Below are 15,281 nucleotides of genomic sequence, written 5' to 3' on the forward strand. Positions count from 1 at the left end.
CAGTCATCTCAATGGGACCCAATCAATCAACATGAATCCACCCCTATATTTGATACAGTGTTTTTTGTAGTTTCTGTTAGTATTATAAACATCCCATCAGATTATTCATGTTCTCGGTGTCCAATGTTTGGAAAAAAGCACACTTTTAGACCTTTTAGCAGACTATTATTCAGTTCAATTAATTAAGAGAGCCAGACTGAACGCATATCGTATAGCAAGACATTGCTGGGGACACAACCAACAGCTTTCCCCCTCTCGTATGGTCTTTGTGTTGTGAAAAACGCTGAGTTTACACACTGTTCACCTTCACACATGCTTTCCTCCGCAGTCACTGAACAATGAGCAAACGGGCAGCTCTCAAAACAGACAGGTGAGATAGAACAGGAGATTTGAGAAGGTTACCACAAATGTGTCAGACTCAATGAGCTGCGTCTCAAAACATAGCCAGCAGCCTAGCTAGACTGTCTTTTGCTGTTTTTGCGCAGTTTTGAGGCTCTCATGCTGCCTAGACATGTTCAGCTGACTCAGAAGAAGAAATTGCACTCTAGAAAGGTAGAACACTAGGGTTTGACACACGGCCACATCATACCTGCATTGCCGTAGGACCTCGCCAGCAGCCACCCGACACTGGCGCAGATTCTGGCTCTGCTCGAGTCATACTGATCCAACGGCTTTATGTCCGGGACCACAAAAGTCTTCTTCATTGCATTCGAGTCCACCATAGCAGGTCCAAAACAGACGGGCCGGGAAAAACAGAGGCGAGAAATGAAACAAAAATCAAACGCTCATCCTTTTCTTTCACGCGACCACAGCACGGCCGATGATTCTGGTAACGTTAGCGTTCCGGCGGAAAAAAAAAATAAAGTAATTCACAATTTATTCCTCTTTAGGTCTTCTTTTTAATACATCCAGTACAGCTGACGGGTATATATGGCTGTTTCAGTCTATCGGAGCGACAAATTCAGCGATATTCCAGGGGATGTTTCACTATTTTCGACCCCGCTTCAGAGTCCACATCGCTCTAGCTGATACGCTCCGGACTGATTTCCAGGTACTCCATACTCCTGTCAATCATCCCGCCGGGCGTCCAATCAGGTGTCAGCGAGACAGCGCTGAGGGGGCGGGGCTAAGCTTGTGAACTCAAGCAGCAGGTAGGAAGGCTCTTTAACTCATGGAAACAGGTGCAGGACAGGTAGAACTTGCCCAGAAGAGTGCGAAGAGGAAATATTAGTCATTATGAACAGCGTTGTTCAAATAAATGGTACGGCATTACAATGCTAAACCGGCTGCAGTGCTAACAGCATGAGTTTTATTGTTTCTTAGGAGGATTTTCTATTTCAAGAGCTATTGTGTTGCAAAGTTAACTTATGGCCTATAATTTTGCTTCACACTATATTTAATAAAACAACATATGTCGACAAACCTGTATTTAGGCCACGGCCTGTCGTAAACCAGTGCAGGCTTTATCAAACCCTCTTAAATCACCAAAACAATGTAAGCACTTTCACAGAGAATTGGTTCAGGAGTACAGCCGTGAGTTCACTGAAGGTCCGGGTCACATGATGTTAGAGAGACCACTGCAGTAACTTTGTAAGAAGATTAACTCACAGAACTATTTTAATCTAATTAGGGAGGCACAGTGAATTAGCTTTTTCTCATTCTTTGGTTTTCCATTTCGCTTTGTAGTAGAACCAGCATTTATTATGCTTATTGATATAATCAGCCTCGAACATCTTTAAAAAAAAAAAATGTATATCCCATAACACACAGAATAAGAAACTTGAACAAAATGAAAGTTTAAAGAGACAGAGTGATCATTAACCAGATGTGCCACACTAACATATTAGTGAAACCACAGCATGATTCAGATTCAACAGCTCCACCCATGTGTCTGTGCAACGATGGGCAAAGCCTTCAGAGACTTGGAATCTGATAACAAACGATTTGTAGATGTCATGCATGGGGATTGATCTTTTAATGTACAGTAGACAGAGGAAAAACAGCGCTTTAACATTTTATCTACCCAATGTCATCATGAAAATAAAAAAGGAAAGCATACAAATGCTGCAAAGAGTGACACCATGTGTTCTGAATTGGTATTGCCAAAGTGTAGCAAACCATTTACATAATTCATGTTGCTAATAATTTTCTCCGTTTCTTGGTTACAGCAACATATTCAGTCCTCCTTTAGTCCTCCGAAGACAGCAGTCGGGACAGTCTTTTGCTCCAACTGGACTTCTGAAATGACACACATGCAAATGGATCAGCAACAGAACACCCACAATGCTGATGAAGTGTTCGAGTATCTAGCAAAAAAACAAACAATCATGTTCCATCTGAACTAACCATCCGGTTCCCCATCTTCTGCATCCTCATCATCATCATCAATGTCAATCTCGTCAGGATTAGCTTGTTTGGCCAGTTGGGCGAGTTCACTGCGAGAGGTGTCACTTCTGTACAAATCAAACAAATGTCAAGTGATGTAAATAGCACAATAGAAACTTGGCAGAATCGTTTGAATAAGCCATTGAGCCGGGCTTGTGCTCTGATTGGTTGACGAAGCACACCTGACGAAAAGGATCTTGTCTTTGGGTTTGGGTTTGTCCTGTTCGGCCTCTACAGCCAGTTGATGTGCCTTCTGCTCCAGCATCCTCATGTCATCCACTCCGCTCTCTCCCGGAGCAAGATCTGACACTGAAACACACAACACAAACGTTTACACACACACACACTGGATAATGATAATATGCTGTTACATAACCTCGATTTGTGGATTACTCCCAACACCCATTTGCTTACCACATAAATTTCACATGGCAAACATAGATTGTCATTCTAGAAAATAACTAGATTCTGCCCCACTCAGGTGTCATTTATATACGATTATAGAATTTATTCATTAACTAGCTTTAATTGTTATATATATTTTCACATTTCATTTAAAAGGTTTAGTAATTATGCATGTCACTTATTTTTCTAATTATATATACATTGTAGCTTTAATTTAACTTTATTCAACCTAAACATATCGTTATAAGCTTGAGTACTTAAAGTTTTGTCTAATATTTCAATTTCATTTTATTTCAGCCTTAATTCAATTAACAAAACCATTTTTTATGTTTTGAAATTTAGCTAACTGAAACACCACTCCAGTTATTAGTGTGGTAAGATCAACTGTTTTTATAAAGACACATTTTTCAATCAATTTTGATCTCCAGTTGGCAAGGCAAAGCAAGTTTATTTGTATAGCACATTTCATACACTATGGCAATTCAAAGTGCTTTACACAAAGGAATTAAAATAATCACAAAATAAAAGCAAGGAAAATTAAAAAATTAAAAGTCTTTAAATATGAATATGTTCTTTGAGGTTCGTATATGTTAATAAAGGTTAAGCCTCTGTCTGAATTGATGTGTTTTTAAGGGGCGGCTCCTTTAAGGCTTGTCAGCAAACGGCCAATGTTGTGATTATGTCACTGCATAGGACACAGTGTCAACGCCCACTCTCTATTGCACAAGAGTAAGTGTTGTGAGAATTTCCATATAAAACATTTTATGATGACGCATTACTTAAATAAAAATGGTCACGCCTGCACCTATGTTAAACACTAAGGTGGATACGGTATCCAGTGTAGACAGCGTCAGTGATTATAATGGGTTTTATTTTACTTTGACATGTGTTAAACCGACTGAACACCAGTGGGCGGGGTTAATTGTGTGATGGTGTAAAATGATTTGTCGATATCTTGCTCTAGAGTCAGAGTCACAATACCCAAACAAACCATTTTTTGAAGCTTGATTCCATAAATGCTTTTATTTTTTCTACACGAGGAGGACGTTAAAGGGATACTTCACCTCTGGAAAGATGAACGTGTATTTAAAATGGGTCATTTATGTAGAAGAAATGTGAAATTATTTTACAATTTGGAGCTTTTTAGACTGAGAAAAGTGTTTTTGGCTTATGTGGATGAAAGACAACAACTCCCAGAATGCACTTGCTTCTCTGCCCTTGGAGGTCACGCCTACCCGTAACAAAGCGCAGTAGTTAAACAACAAGTCTAGGCTACTAGTGAGTCTCCATGATTTCCGAGTCTGCCCGGGATTGCGAGATCGCCCAAAATGTCCGAGATTCGGCTTTTGTGTTCTACAGTCGCCATTCGTTATGTTTACTGTGGCGAGCGGGACGAGACTGAGGGCCGCGCGAGAACGGTGCAAGGCCGGTGGCGTGATTACAGATTATAAACACCTATGAGACGCTCCGGTCTCGTATCTCTCTTGGAGGAGCGGGAATTTTCTAACCAATGTTAAAATGCACATCAACCGGTAGGGCTGGGCAAAAAAATCGATTTTTCGATTAATCGTTTTTTTAAAATGTGTTCGATTCAAAATCGATTCTCAACGGCCGGAATCGATTTTCTCCATATAAAGGGCTCGCGGACGCGGTGCTGCATCTTCTCGTCTCTCTGCACTAATCAAGCGCCAAGCGCTGCAGCTGTCGATACACACACGCGTTCAGGAGTCGGGACATGACGGAATATTCACTTAACAATCGGGCCAGCATTGCATCGTAACCTATGATCGTAACTAACGTTTATCATTTTCACGTCTTTTTGTGTTTTACAAGCAATGTTAAACCATCCCGTGCTCGCGGACTCTCAGAGATGTCTTTCACTGCGTGCACAGTAACGTTACAGCCTAAATCTGCCTCACAAACAGCTCGCCAGAAACAAGTTTTGTCCCTGGATTATATCACTTTAACAGTTAAAACACGCGACATTATGTCAAAACTCTGGTCTTGGTGAGTAACCTCGTAAAGACAGTCGGTAATGTCTTAAATTAGCATTAAACGTGTGTGACAGAAAGTTAATGAAACAGTAATGGATTCGCGCACTAGTTCTTAAAGTGAACACAGCCATTTGTGTCAGTCATTAATTCTGTTGTCATAACAACAAAATATAGTATTAATTGTAAGCAATCAGAATTAATAGCCTTTGTATTTAATTCAGTCTCGACTAAAAAGACTATCCAGTGTTATTTTACATTGGATTACTTTAGTCATTTTCTGTAGTATTTCTGACATACCCAAAAAACTACCCCAAAATGTCTCTTAATTTGTGTCTTTATTCTATTGTATTTATTTGTGCTACTTTTTTCAATTTAATTCAAAGATTGAAATCAAGCTTCCATACATAAACTCTTAAAACAAAAATAAACAAAAAATTACATTACCATTTAGGTAAGATCAATGTAAAAAAAAAAGTCTAAATATTTATATATTTATTTATCTATATCTATCTTAAACATAAAATAACATGATACTGTTTGATCAAGCTGTGTGACTGTTCTGACTTTTTTTGCATATTGCATCAAAATCCTGTTTATTCTCTGTATGCATGTAGTGTACCTAAAATAAAAAGAGTTTTATATACAGGTTTATGGCTCTTAATTTCCTTGTATTAATTAACCACTAGTAAACTTATGTCCACTGTTCTTTTTTATAAATATAGGATTTGTATTACATCTTCATTATAGTCGAATCGAGAATCAAATCAGGAATCGAAAATTGAATCGAAATCGAATCGAACTGAGAGCTTGTGAATCGAAATCGAATCGAAATTGAAATGTGAATCGATACCCAGCCCTATCAACCGGTCACTTGTTTAGCATTCATGTAAACATTACATTCAGATTGACCAATCAAAATGAATTCAGTTAGATTGAAGCAAAAGCTGTGCATGTAAACAATGAATGGCGACTGCAGAAAGCAAAAGCTGACTCCCGGACATCGACGGCCGGACATGTCCGGGAAAAAGAGGATGATAACCCCTAAAGTTACTACTCAGCTTTCTCCACAGAACAAGAGCCTGCTAGCTTAGCTTCCAGAAAATAGATGTCTGACACTATTGTGTTCATTCTGTGAGTGAGATCACACCCTCTATGGGCGGGTTGAGAACATGCGGGACAGCCACTACTACGGACTGTAGTCTTTAGCCTCTGGCCAAAAAATCCTCCGCTGATGCAAAATGACGATTTTTGCGTCATCAGAGGATTTTTTTCCAGACAAAAAAAAATACATAAATCTCTCCTCTCAGGGGGATATGAGGGTGGAAAGCACAGTAATTCAAAAATACTACAGGTTTTCTACTATTACAAAGCTTTATGCTAAATCCAAAAGCTATGAAACTGTTTTAATGCTCTTACATGTCAAAAGCCTAATTTGAAATGTCATAACCCTTTTAATGAATGAAACTTGCCTGTTCCAGTAGCATTAGTGGTTGCCTTGAGCATCTGAGAGGACATGAAGTTGACTTGTGTATTGTATGTGGCCTGCACACTGCGTTTGATCCGCAGCATCTCACGGATGGTGTCCTCGTTACCGTGGCGAATCTCAAACTCCTTCCAGCTTTGCCAGAAATGAGCCGTCAACTGTTCGAGAAATGGTAGGGGTAAAATCCAGCATCACAGACAAGATGACCAAAGTAATGTGGAATGGTGAGGTAAGATTTACCCTGGGATCACAGATCTGAGAGCAGTAAGAGTAGATGGCTCTCGCTCTGTCAATCTCTCCAAGTTTGCTCTCCATGTCAGCGAAGCGCAGGCACATGTCTCTGGCGTGTTCATCTGGCAGGACCTGCACCAGACCAAGTTAACTCATTACAGCACAAAACACGTTATAAACCCTGATAGACTTCTAAAGCGACACCAGCGGAGTGGTTTACCTCGATGGCTTTCTGATAGATCGCTCTTGTGTGAGTGACTCCATAAATCTCTGCTGCCCGTTTGATGTAGATGTTGAACATCTGATGGCGTTCCTCTGGCTCTACAGCCGAAGTGGCTCTCTCATACACAGCCATGGCATGTCGCGCCAAACCGTACTCCTCTTCCAGCTTAGCATACAGCAGGTAGATCGCTGTTAAACAACACAAATTAAATCAGGACCTGGGTGTTTATCAGAGCCGGCGCGAGCCTTTTGGGGGCCCTAAGCAGAATTTGATTTGGGGGCCCCTCCCACGACGCGGAGTCACCTGTGTTTGACGATTATTGACACAAATGTCACGCAATAATGATACATTATAAATGAATACACTTAGGTTATGTATTAGGCTACAACAAAATTAATACTTAATAAAAAAAAATAGATGCCTACTTAAATAAAAAAAGTTTGAACAGTCTTAAAACTGTCTCAAAACATATAAAAGAAATGATTTGCTAAAATTATGACAAAACTGAAAATATTAATTAACTAAAAATATTTGGCCAATAATTATTTTTATAATTTATAATATAATTTCTCAACTGTGGTGTCTAAAGGATTATGCGCATGACTTAAACGCTGGCAGACACAGCAGCAGTTGTAACTTGTAGGCAGGTATATTGATCATTAAATCAGAGTTTTGTTGTCTTAAATGATTCATTCAGGCATATTCATTAATTCCTTGATTTATGTCACTTGTTTAAGTAATCTAAAAAAAATACAAATAAAAAATAACCCCAATTAGGGGGCCCCCTGGTGGCCAGGACCGCTTAGTTCGCTTATGCCTCGGGCCGGCTCTGGTTTTTATATCCAACAGAGTTCGCTGTTCATTTCCAAAGGTTAGAGCTGATCAAATGGAATGAATGCAGTTAATCATGTGTTTTCTGTATTCTTACTTTTGGCGTATTTAGGAGGACACCTATCCAGCGCTTGCTCAAACAGGTCTCGTGCTCTCTCCAGCTTCTTGCCTCCATATCGGTCGATGAACTTAGTGAGGTACGTGTTCCAGATGTCATGGACATTAGGCCACCTAAAGAGGGCAATGCCACGCTCATATGCCTACAATCAAAATTAAATCATATGATTTGATGAATAAATAAACATGTTTGCTAAAGCGAAAATGTATAATTCACTGATTAAATTTCATTACCTTGAAGCTGTCTTCAAAGTAGTTGTGTTCTTCAAGAAACATGGCATAGTTAATGATGATCTGAGGTGTGGCGATGCGGAGGTCAATGATGCGATCATACACCGCCTTTGTGGACTGACAAAAACAACAGTTCCATTAACACACAACATTGCAAGAGTCTTACTGCTAAATCCAACTTGGTAAATACAGTCAGTCGCATACCTGGAATGTGCCAAGACTCTCCTCCAAATCTGCAAGCATGGACCAAACTTTCAGGGATTTATACACTCGATTCTGCACCGGTTCTGATGCGTCAAAATACTCTGCTTTTCTTGAGGGGATCGCTGTTGCTTTCTGAGAAGAAAAAGGTTTGTCAACATCTGAAAAAAGTTTGATGAGATGAAAATTCTCACTGATCTCCAAGTCAATCACTTATTGCAAAGAAACCGGGCGGCAAAATGACCTCAAATATTATAATATAAAATAATGAATAGAAGCAGTGGCCAAAAGTGATGTTCTCAATGACCCTACAAATTCAATTAAATGATCAAAATATGAGAAAAATTTGCTTTTTTTTTAAATGGTTTAAATATGAGGGAAGAACATAACACTAAACTTGGTAAGGTATTAATATTAATATATACTTAAGGTATTCATCTGACAAAATTAGCAAACCTACAGACACAGGTTGTATTTTTATTAGGGCTGTCAAACGATTAATCGCATCCAAATAAAAGTTTGTGTTTACATTATATATGTGGGTGCACTGTGTATAATTATTTTGTGTGTATATATATATATGAAGAGTTCAGATGCAAAAGCCTCTAAATGCCATTTGAAATTTTCTTCTTTAATGATGATTATCAAACTTGTATATTTAAGTTCAGTAATTTCACTTAAATGGCAATGATAATTACCTATTAGTTGTTATTTAAGTGAAATTACTGAACTTAAATATACAAGTTTGATAAAAATCATCATTAAAGAAGAAAATTTCAAATGGCATTTAGAGGCTTTTGCATCTGAACTCTTCATATATATATATATATAATACACACACATGCAAGTATATTTAAGAAAAAATATTACTTATATATAAAAATATTGATATTTATATATATATATAATATAAATCTATATACAGTATATACATGAAGATATTTCTAAAATATATACAATCATGTGTGTGTATTTATGTACATACAAAATAATTATACACAGTGCACCCACATATATTATGTAAACACAAACTTTTATTTTGGATGTGATTAATCGCGATTAATCGTTTGACAGGCCTAGTTTTTATTTAATAAATTTTGACAGATTGGTCAAAAATGAAGTTGGTAGAACTTCTCATTGCATTACTACAAATAACTCCAAGCACAATAACGCAATATACTTACAAAATCTTTAACAAATTTGAAACACTTTACTTGAAGGGGTGACATGACACCTTCATAACCATGACATGACATATATTATGAATATGAAGGAAGTTTTATGCATGTTTATGACAACTGTCATTAAGTGTCATTTGCTCAATAATGACATTTTGAATGCAAATATGACATTGTTTGAGATGTCTTTGTTATGACGACTTGACATGAAGTTAAACTGTCATGTGGTTGGCTTTGACATTGGCTGTCATGAGGCCATTATAACTGTGTCATGAATATTTTTCATGACCTCAACAGTGGCACTAATTGAATTTGTCATTAAAAAGTTATAATGGCTTCATGACAGTTAATGTCAAAACCAACCACCTGACAGTTTAATGTAACGTTAACCAATAAAGCTAAGTTTGATAGTTAATCTGCTATGTCATGTTTATGACAGGTTGTGTTGTCTTCGTAATGTCAAGTTGTCATGACAAAGACACTGACAGGTTATGATGCATTGGTGTCATAACAAAGACATCTCAAAAAACTGTAATAACTGAGCGAATGACAATTAATGACAGTTCCTTCATATTCAAGACACATGTCATGTCATGGTTATGAGGGTGTCATGTTAATCTTATGCACACCCCTTCAAGTAAAGTGTTACCAAATAATGTTTGAATAAAAGGTGACGTCAATTTTCCCCTCAACAACTCTTGCCTTTATTGAGGAACATAGTGTTTTTAAATTCTGGAATCATGAAATCGATTTTGGTTACTTATTTGAATCTATTGACACTCCTAGTTTATGTTTAATAACAGGTTTTACAGCTGTCTCATCATTACAGCAGAAGTACCAGTAGAAACACGGTAGGGAATCGCTGCACTAAAGCACTAGTGGTAATGTGTGACACTGTCTCTCACCCTTAATATACGCAAAGCCTGGTCATAGTTCTCATGTCTCAGCTCCATCTCTCCATACTCGCACCACACCGCAGCAAGATCATCCACCTGTTTGTAGTTGACCTTCGTGGCCTTCTCGAAGATAGTCCGAGCCTTGAAGTTCAAGTCAAATAGTTAGCCATCAGTTTACAGTAATGTGCCAAGTAATTATCGATGGGAAGTTTCGTACGTCATCTAGCTGTTCGTTATCCTCATAGAATCTGGCGAAGGACACCCAGAGATTGTGAGGCTTTCCTGTGGCTTTCACAGGATCGACTGTTTGCACAGCCTCTGTGTATGTGTTGATGATCTACAGGACAAAGCAACATAGGATCAGTCACATCGAGACAAATATCGACTAATTTAAACATGACGTTTCTGACCTGTCGGGGTTGGCCGTCGTAGAGTTTGACTCTCTTGTGCCACTCGTGAACGTTGTGAGGGTTCTGACGGAGCAGCACGCTGTTTAGTAAGAGCGGCCGTCGAGTTATCAGCAACTCAAAACGGGCCAATCGCAACTCCAAGTCAATGTCTTCTACAGTGGGGAAATCAGCATTTCTGTAAGACCAACATCAAGGCTTATTTGCCGGAAAGGTCTGTAAGAAAAAAAATCTCTCACCATCTTCGTCTTGTCCCAGTTCCGATGTGGTCTCCATCTTGGCAGCGATCATGCTCTCTTCAAACTGCGCATAGCTGTCGAAAACCTGGGTGAAGTCTCGCACGGTGACTACGGTTAGGATGGCTTCCTCATATACATCTCGCGCCTTGAAAAAAAAAAGATAGTTAATGTGTCAACCTGTGAGTGAACAGAGTTAGTATATTCAAGAGTCTAAGGGGTACATTTACAAGACAACAAAGTACTAAAATAGGAACATTTTTCCTTTGCGTGTTTCGCCTACAGACAACAAGGTGGTCAAAATGATCCCTGTTCACTCAGATCATGTCAAACGTGTAAATGAACGGCCAAAATGTATAAAGAGTTGGAAACGTGTCTTGTAAACGACCCCTCAGATTTCACAGTTTTACCTTCTCAAAGTGTCCACTGCGTATGTAGTAATCCGCCAGAGAACACCAGAGTCTGCCCAGCTGGTCAGTAAAGCGGGTGAGACCTCCTCGGATAATCGCTCCCACGTTTAGTGAGGTCACCTTGTCGGGGTTTTGTGAGATGAGGTCACAGAGCTCGTGCCAAAGCTGTAATTGAATTTTCAGGTTTTTATTTTTCTTGTAAAAATATGGAGAATTTGCATGGTGCATAATTCACAAACCTGAATTTATATGGATATAAAGATAGATGCAAATGCTTTGATGCATCACAATGCATTGATCTGAGAATGAAGATTGAATGAATCGATTAGGGACTTTAATAATAATGAATGCCATTTTTTTTTTTTGCAATTTTAACCTACATTTGTGTCTTCAGGATTTTTGTCTTCCATCATGAATTATGCCAAAATACTCTAATCAATTGGTGACCAATTTCAGATTTCATCATACATCATTTAATAAAGGAACCATTATTAAAATAGTTCAAAAGTTTGGGGTAAGATATATAGTTTTATTTAATGCCATGTCAGCATTTAAGGGTATTTTCATGGCAAAAATTAAATTACAAAAATACAAATATCACATAAATACAATAAAACTAAGTCAAATTTAAAAAAAATCATAAACGTATGATAAAAAACAAACCTTTTCAGGCATAATCTAACTATATGAGTCCTTAAGTGAAATAACTTCATAAAAGAGCATTCTACTTATATTATTAACCTCAAGCCATATTTTATTGGACTGTCCTGGATTTAATATGTTTTTTAATTAATAGCTTTATTCAGCAAGGATGCATTAAATTGATCAAAAGTGATAATAAAAACATTAATAATGTAGCAAAACATTTCCATTTCAAATTAATGTTGTTCTTTTGAACTTTCTATTCAACTAAGAATGCTTAAAATAAAAAAATAAAGCAGCTTAACCGTCATCATTGATAATCATAATTAGAGCTAGACCGATATATCGGCAGACCGATATTATTGGCCGATATTAGGCATTTTCCAAACTATCGGTATCGGCAGTTATAATGGCCGATAAATGAATATTTCAACAATAAAATAAAAACGGACGAAACACGCTTAAACCATGTCATGAGTGTTGGAGTTGTATAGTTTGTCCACCAGAGGGCACTTTACATCGTTCCTGTTGGTCACGATACATTCATTGCCTGAATAACAATTAAAAGAACATGCCCATCAGTTCTCTTACCTCAATTAAGGATGACAAAATTTGTGACTATCATGTCCAGTTTCAAATAAATAAATAAAATATCGGCCGATATATCGGAATATCGGATTTTAAAACCCAAAAATATTTGTATCGTATCGGCCTTCAAAATCCTTTATCGGTCGGGCTCTAATCATAACAAATGTTTCTGCATCAAATCAGATTATATTAGAGTGATTTCTGAAGAATCATGTGACACAGAAGACTGCAGTAATGATGCTGAAAATTCAGCTTTAATACATTTATGTTAAATTAAATTTCTTTGATATTCAAATAGAATTTTTTGACCAACCCCAAACATTTGAACAAAAGTATTATATTTACACTGCACATGTGTGATTAGGTATTTCCTGACCTGATAATTGGACTTTCCCTCTTTAGAAACAAAGTTTTCATCATTGACCACCGCCGCCAGTCGGAGTGCCGCTTCATCCAGACGTCCAACCGAACGCAGGTAATCAATGTACTCCTCTGCATTCTCAGGAGACAACTACACACAGGACAGAGGAAAAGCAAGTCTGTAGAGATCTCTAGAAACAAGGCAAGACAGCAAGCAGAACGAAATCGTACAGCACAAGGCTTGAAATGTCAACTCATACAGAAAATCAAGCGTGTATTTGGTATTCAGCATAATGTCCGTCCCTTACCTTTAGGTAACGACGGAAAACACGAATAGCTGTTTCTGGGAGAGGCAAGTTACGGCCAAAGCGCAGATACAAGGGCCAGATTCGAGGATGCTGGGTAACGGGGAGCGCTCGTAACGCCCGATCGAACGTCCGTCTGCTCCGTGTGATTTTGCATTGAGACACCATGAACTGACAGTAGTCGATCCATATCCTCGGCATCTGAGGAGACAGAGAACAAAAGAAGATTAATGTGCATCCATCAAGTAACTTTGACAGACGGTGCTGCCGCCAAATAAACGTGAAAATGCATGAAATGTCGACTTTACCTTGTGCATAAACACAAGTGCTCTTTCATGACAGTTGTTCACCTCCTCATATGTTGGATCTGTGATACACTTGCCTTTCACCTGTTTCCTCCTCTCTCTCAGGTAGTTGTACCACAACTTGTAACTGACAGAAAAAAAAACATACATCATTTATATGTGTATCAAGCAATGTAAGAGAGAACAAGATGACATGTACGGACCTGCCAGGCAGCTCTTTTAAAGCTCTTTCATAGATCATATTGAGCACTGATTTCTGAGCATTTTGCTTGTGCTCGATATAACGCATCCAACACTTTACTGAATATGGATTCCTGATGATTTCTTCTTCATAAGGCAAATCATCATCTTCCTGCAAAATACACAAGGACATGAGCTTTATGAAAACACAGATGCTCAAGCAACCCCAAAAAGATAAAGTCAAGTTTGAGAAATGGTTATATATTATATAAGGGAACAAGAAATATTTCGATCATTATATCATAATTGTTCTAATGTAAACAATACCAAACATACATGCTAACTACTGTTCTTGTTAGTAAATATGACGTTAAATATGACAACAACACTCCAGTTGATGTTTGACATGTTTGACAGGTAACAAATCACAGATGTTTCTAACAACAATCTTCAAATATTATTTTGACGTAAAGTTATTATCTTATACTCTCGAAGTTAGCAAGCTAACCACAGCTAGCTGACAACAGGCTCGGTTAAATGTCACGAAACTGATTTAAGACACACAAATACTTACGAATATAACGTCTGTCTTTCCGTTTAAAGTCGGCATTTTCGTCAGCAAGAGAAAATCCGTCTAATAGTGCGAAAAACTCTTGAAATTCTTGACAAAACAAACACTTTCCCAACGTGCTGAGATCGTTGAATACAAACGCCCCGCCCTTTCCGAGTGAAGTCGCTTCCTATTGGCTGAGGTGGACAGTGCCGTGGACAGGCATGTTGTGTCAGGGCGTCTCCTCTAGGGGGAGCCTCAGTGCGTTTTTTGGGTGTACTTGGGAAAAGTAGTATGGCTTCAATACTCTGAAAAACCTAGATGAATTGATATCAGTTTTATGTAATCCAGATTCAATCTGGAACTTTATCCCTAATTACTATTTTTCGAAATTAGGTGGTCTCCCTTTCTTATTGGTCTGCAATTATAATATTGCTAGAGTCCCTTACAACTTATCGAAGTTCCATAAGCAAGCATTAGCCTACTTGCTTGGTCTTTAATCTTTAAACACAATTTTTCCCCTCACCGTTATTTCATTTGGAACAATCAAAATATTGTATATATGAAGAAATCTTTTTTTTTTTTTTTTTTTTTTTAGTAATTGGTTTGAGAAAAATGTGCAGACTGTTTCCCAGTTACTGGATTCTGAAGGATTTATTTTAAATTATGAAGAGTTTTTATGTAAATTCAATTTCCCAGTAACCCCCAAGGAATTTTCCATTGTAAAGGACGCGTTAGATGACACTTTTCCTCTGTTAGATCCATTTGAACACCCAATAGAAAAATGATGCTTTCTGTCAAATAAATCGTCACTTAATATTAGAATTAGATCACTCTTTCAAAAAGAGCTTGTAACAATTCCATATGTGGCTTCATATTGGATGAATTTATTTGATCATATTGATTGGAAAAAAGGCTTTTGTTTTATGTAGCTATAGCCTATGAGTATACATACAGGCTATGCATGTGCTGCATTGCTTTCATTATTTTTCCTGCATGTGTGCAGTTTGTATATTGTTGTAATCTTGTATTTTTAATACCTTGGCATAAAAAAAAAAAGATGAATTGATATTTCTACTGAAACGTTTGAACCTTGAACCGTTTGGTTCCCAGTGAAGTCCAT

General features: G+C 37.8%; 2 protein-coding genes across 6 annotated transcripts in view; both read right to left on the reverse strand.

The window, feature by feature from the left end:
* The window catches only part of camsap3 (calmodulin regulated spectrin associated protein family member 3), a 58,966-nt gene extending 57,869 nt beyond the window's left edge, over positions 1-1,097 (reverse strand). For 2 of the 5 annotated variants that reach the window (XM_039686300.2, XM_039686298.2), the window contains exon 1: positions 590-1,094. In XM_039686300.2, coding sequence (XP_039542234.2) covers positions 590-722 — 133 coding nt within the window. In that variant the 5' untranslated portion in view covers positions 723-1,094. Of the gene's footprint in view, positions 1-589 lie in introns of all 5 variants that reach the window. The other 3 variants (XM_089128784.1, XM_089128783.1, XM_039686299.2) reach the window with 3 other exon arrangements.
* Positions 1,098-1,958: 861 nt separating this feature from the next.
* On the reverse strand, positions 1,959-14,336 carry xab2 (XPA binding protein 2). The gene is made up of 19 exons (XM_039687216.2): positions 14,183-14,336; positions 13,632-13,780; positions 13,432-13,555; positions 13,127-13,324; positions 12,835-12,969; positions 11,229-11,393; positions 10,822-10,966; positions 10,586-10,737; positions 10,393-10,512; positions 10,185-10,316; positions 8,105-8,236; positions 7,904-8,017; positions 7,650-7,812; positions 6,719-6,909; positions 6,508-6,630; positions 6,254-6,425; positions 2,568-2,694; positions 2,347-2,453; positions 1,959-2,238 (listed from the first exon to the last, which is right to left on the reverse strand). Exons 1-19 carry the CDS (start codon positions 14,216-14,218, stop codon positions 2,177-2,179), a joined length of 2,547 nt encoding a protein of 848 aa, XP_039543150.2. The 5' UTR covers positions 14,219-14,336; the 3' UTR covers positions 1,959-2,176.
* Positions 14,337-15,281: the final 945 nt, after the last annotated feature.

The sequence above is a fragment of the Pimephales promelas genome, chromosome 3 (assembly GCF_988280905.1).
Source record: "Pimephales promelas chromosome 3, fPimPro1.hap1.1, whole genome shotgun sequence".
NCBI lineage: Eukaryota > Metazoa > Chordata > Actinopteri > Cypriniformes > Leuciscidae > Pimephales > Pimephales promelas.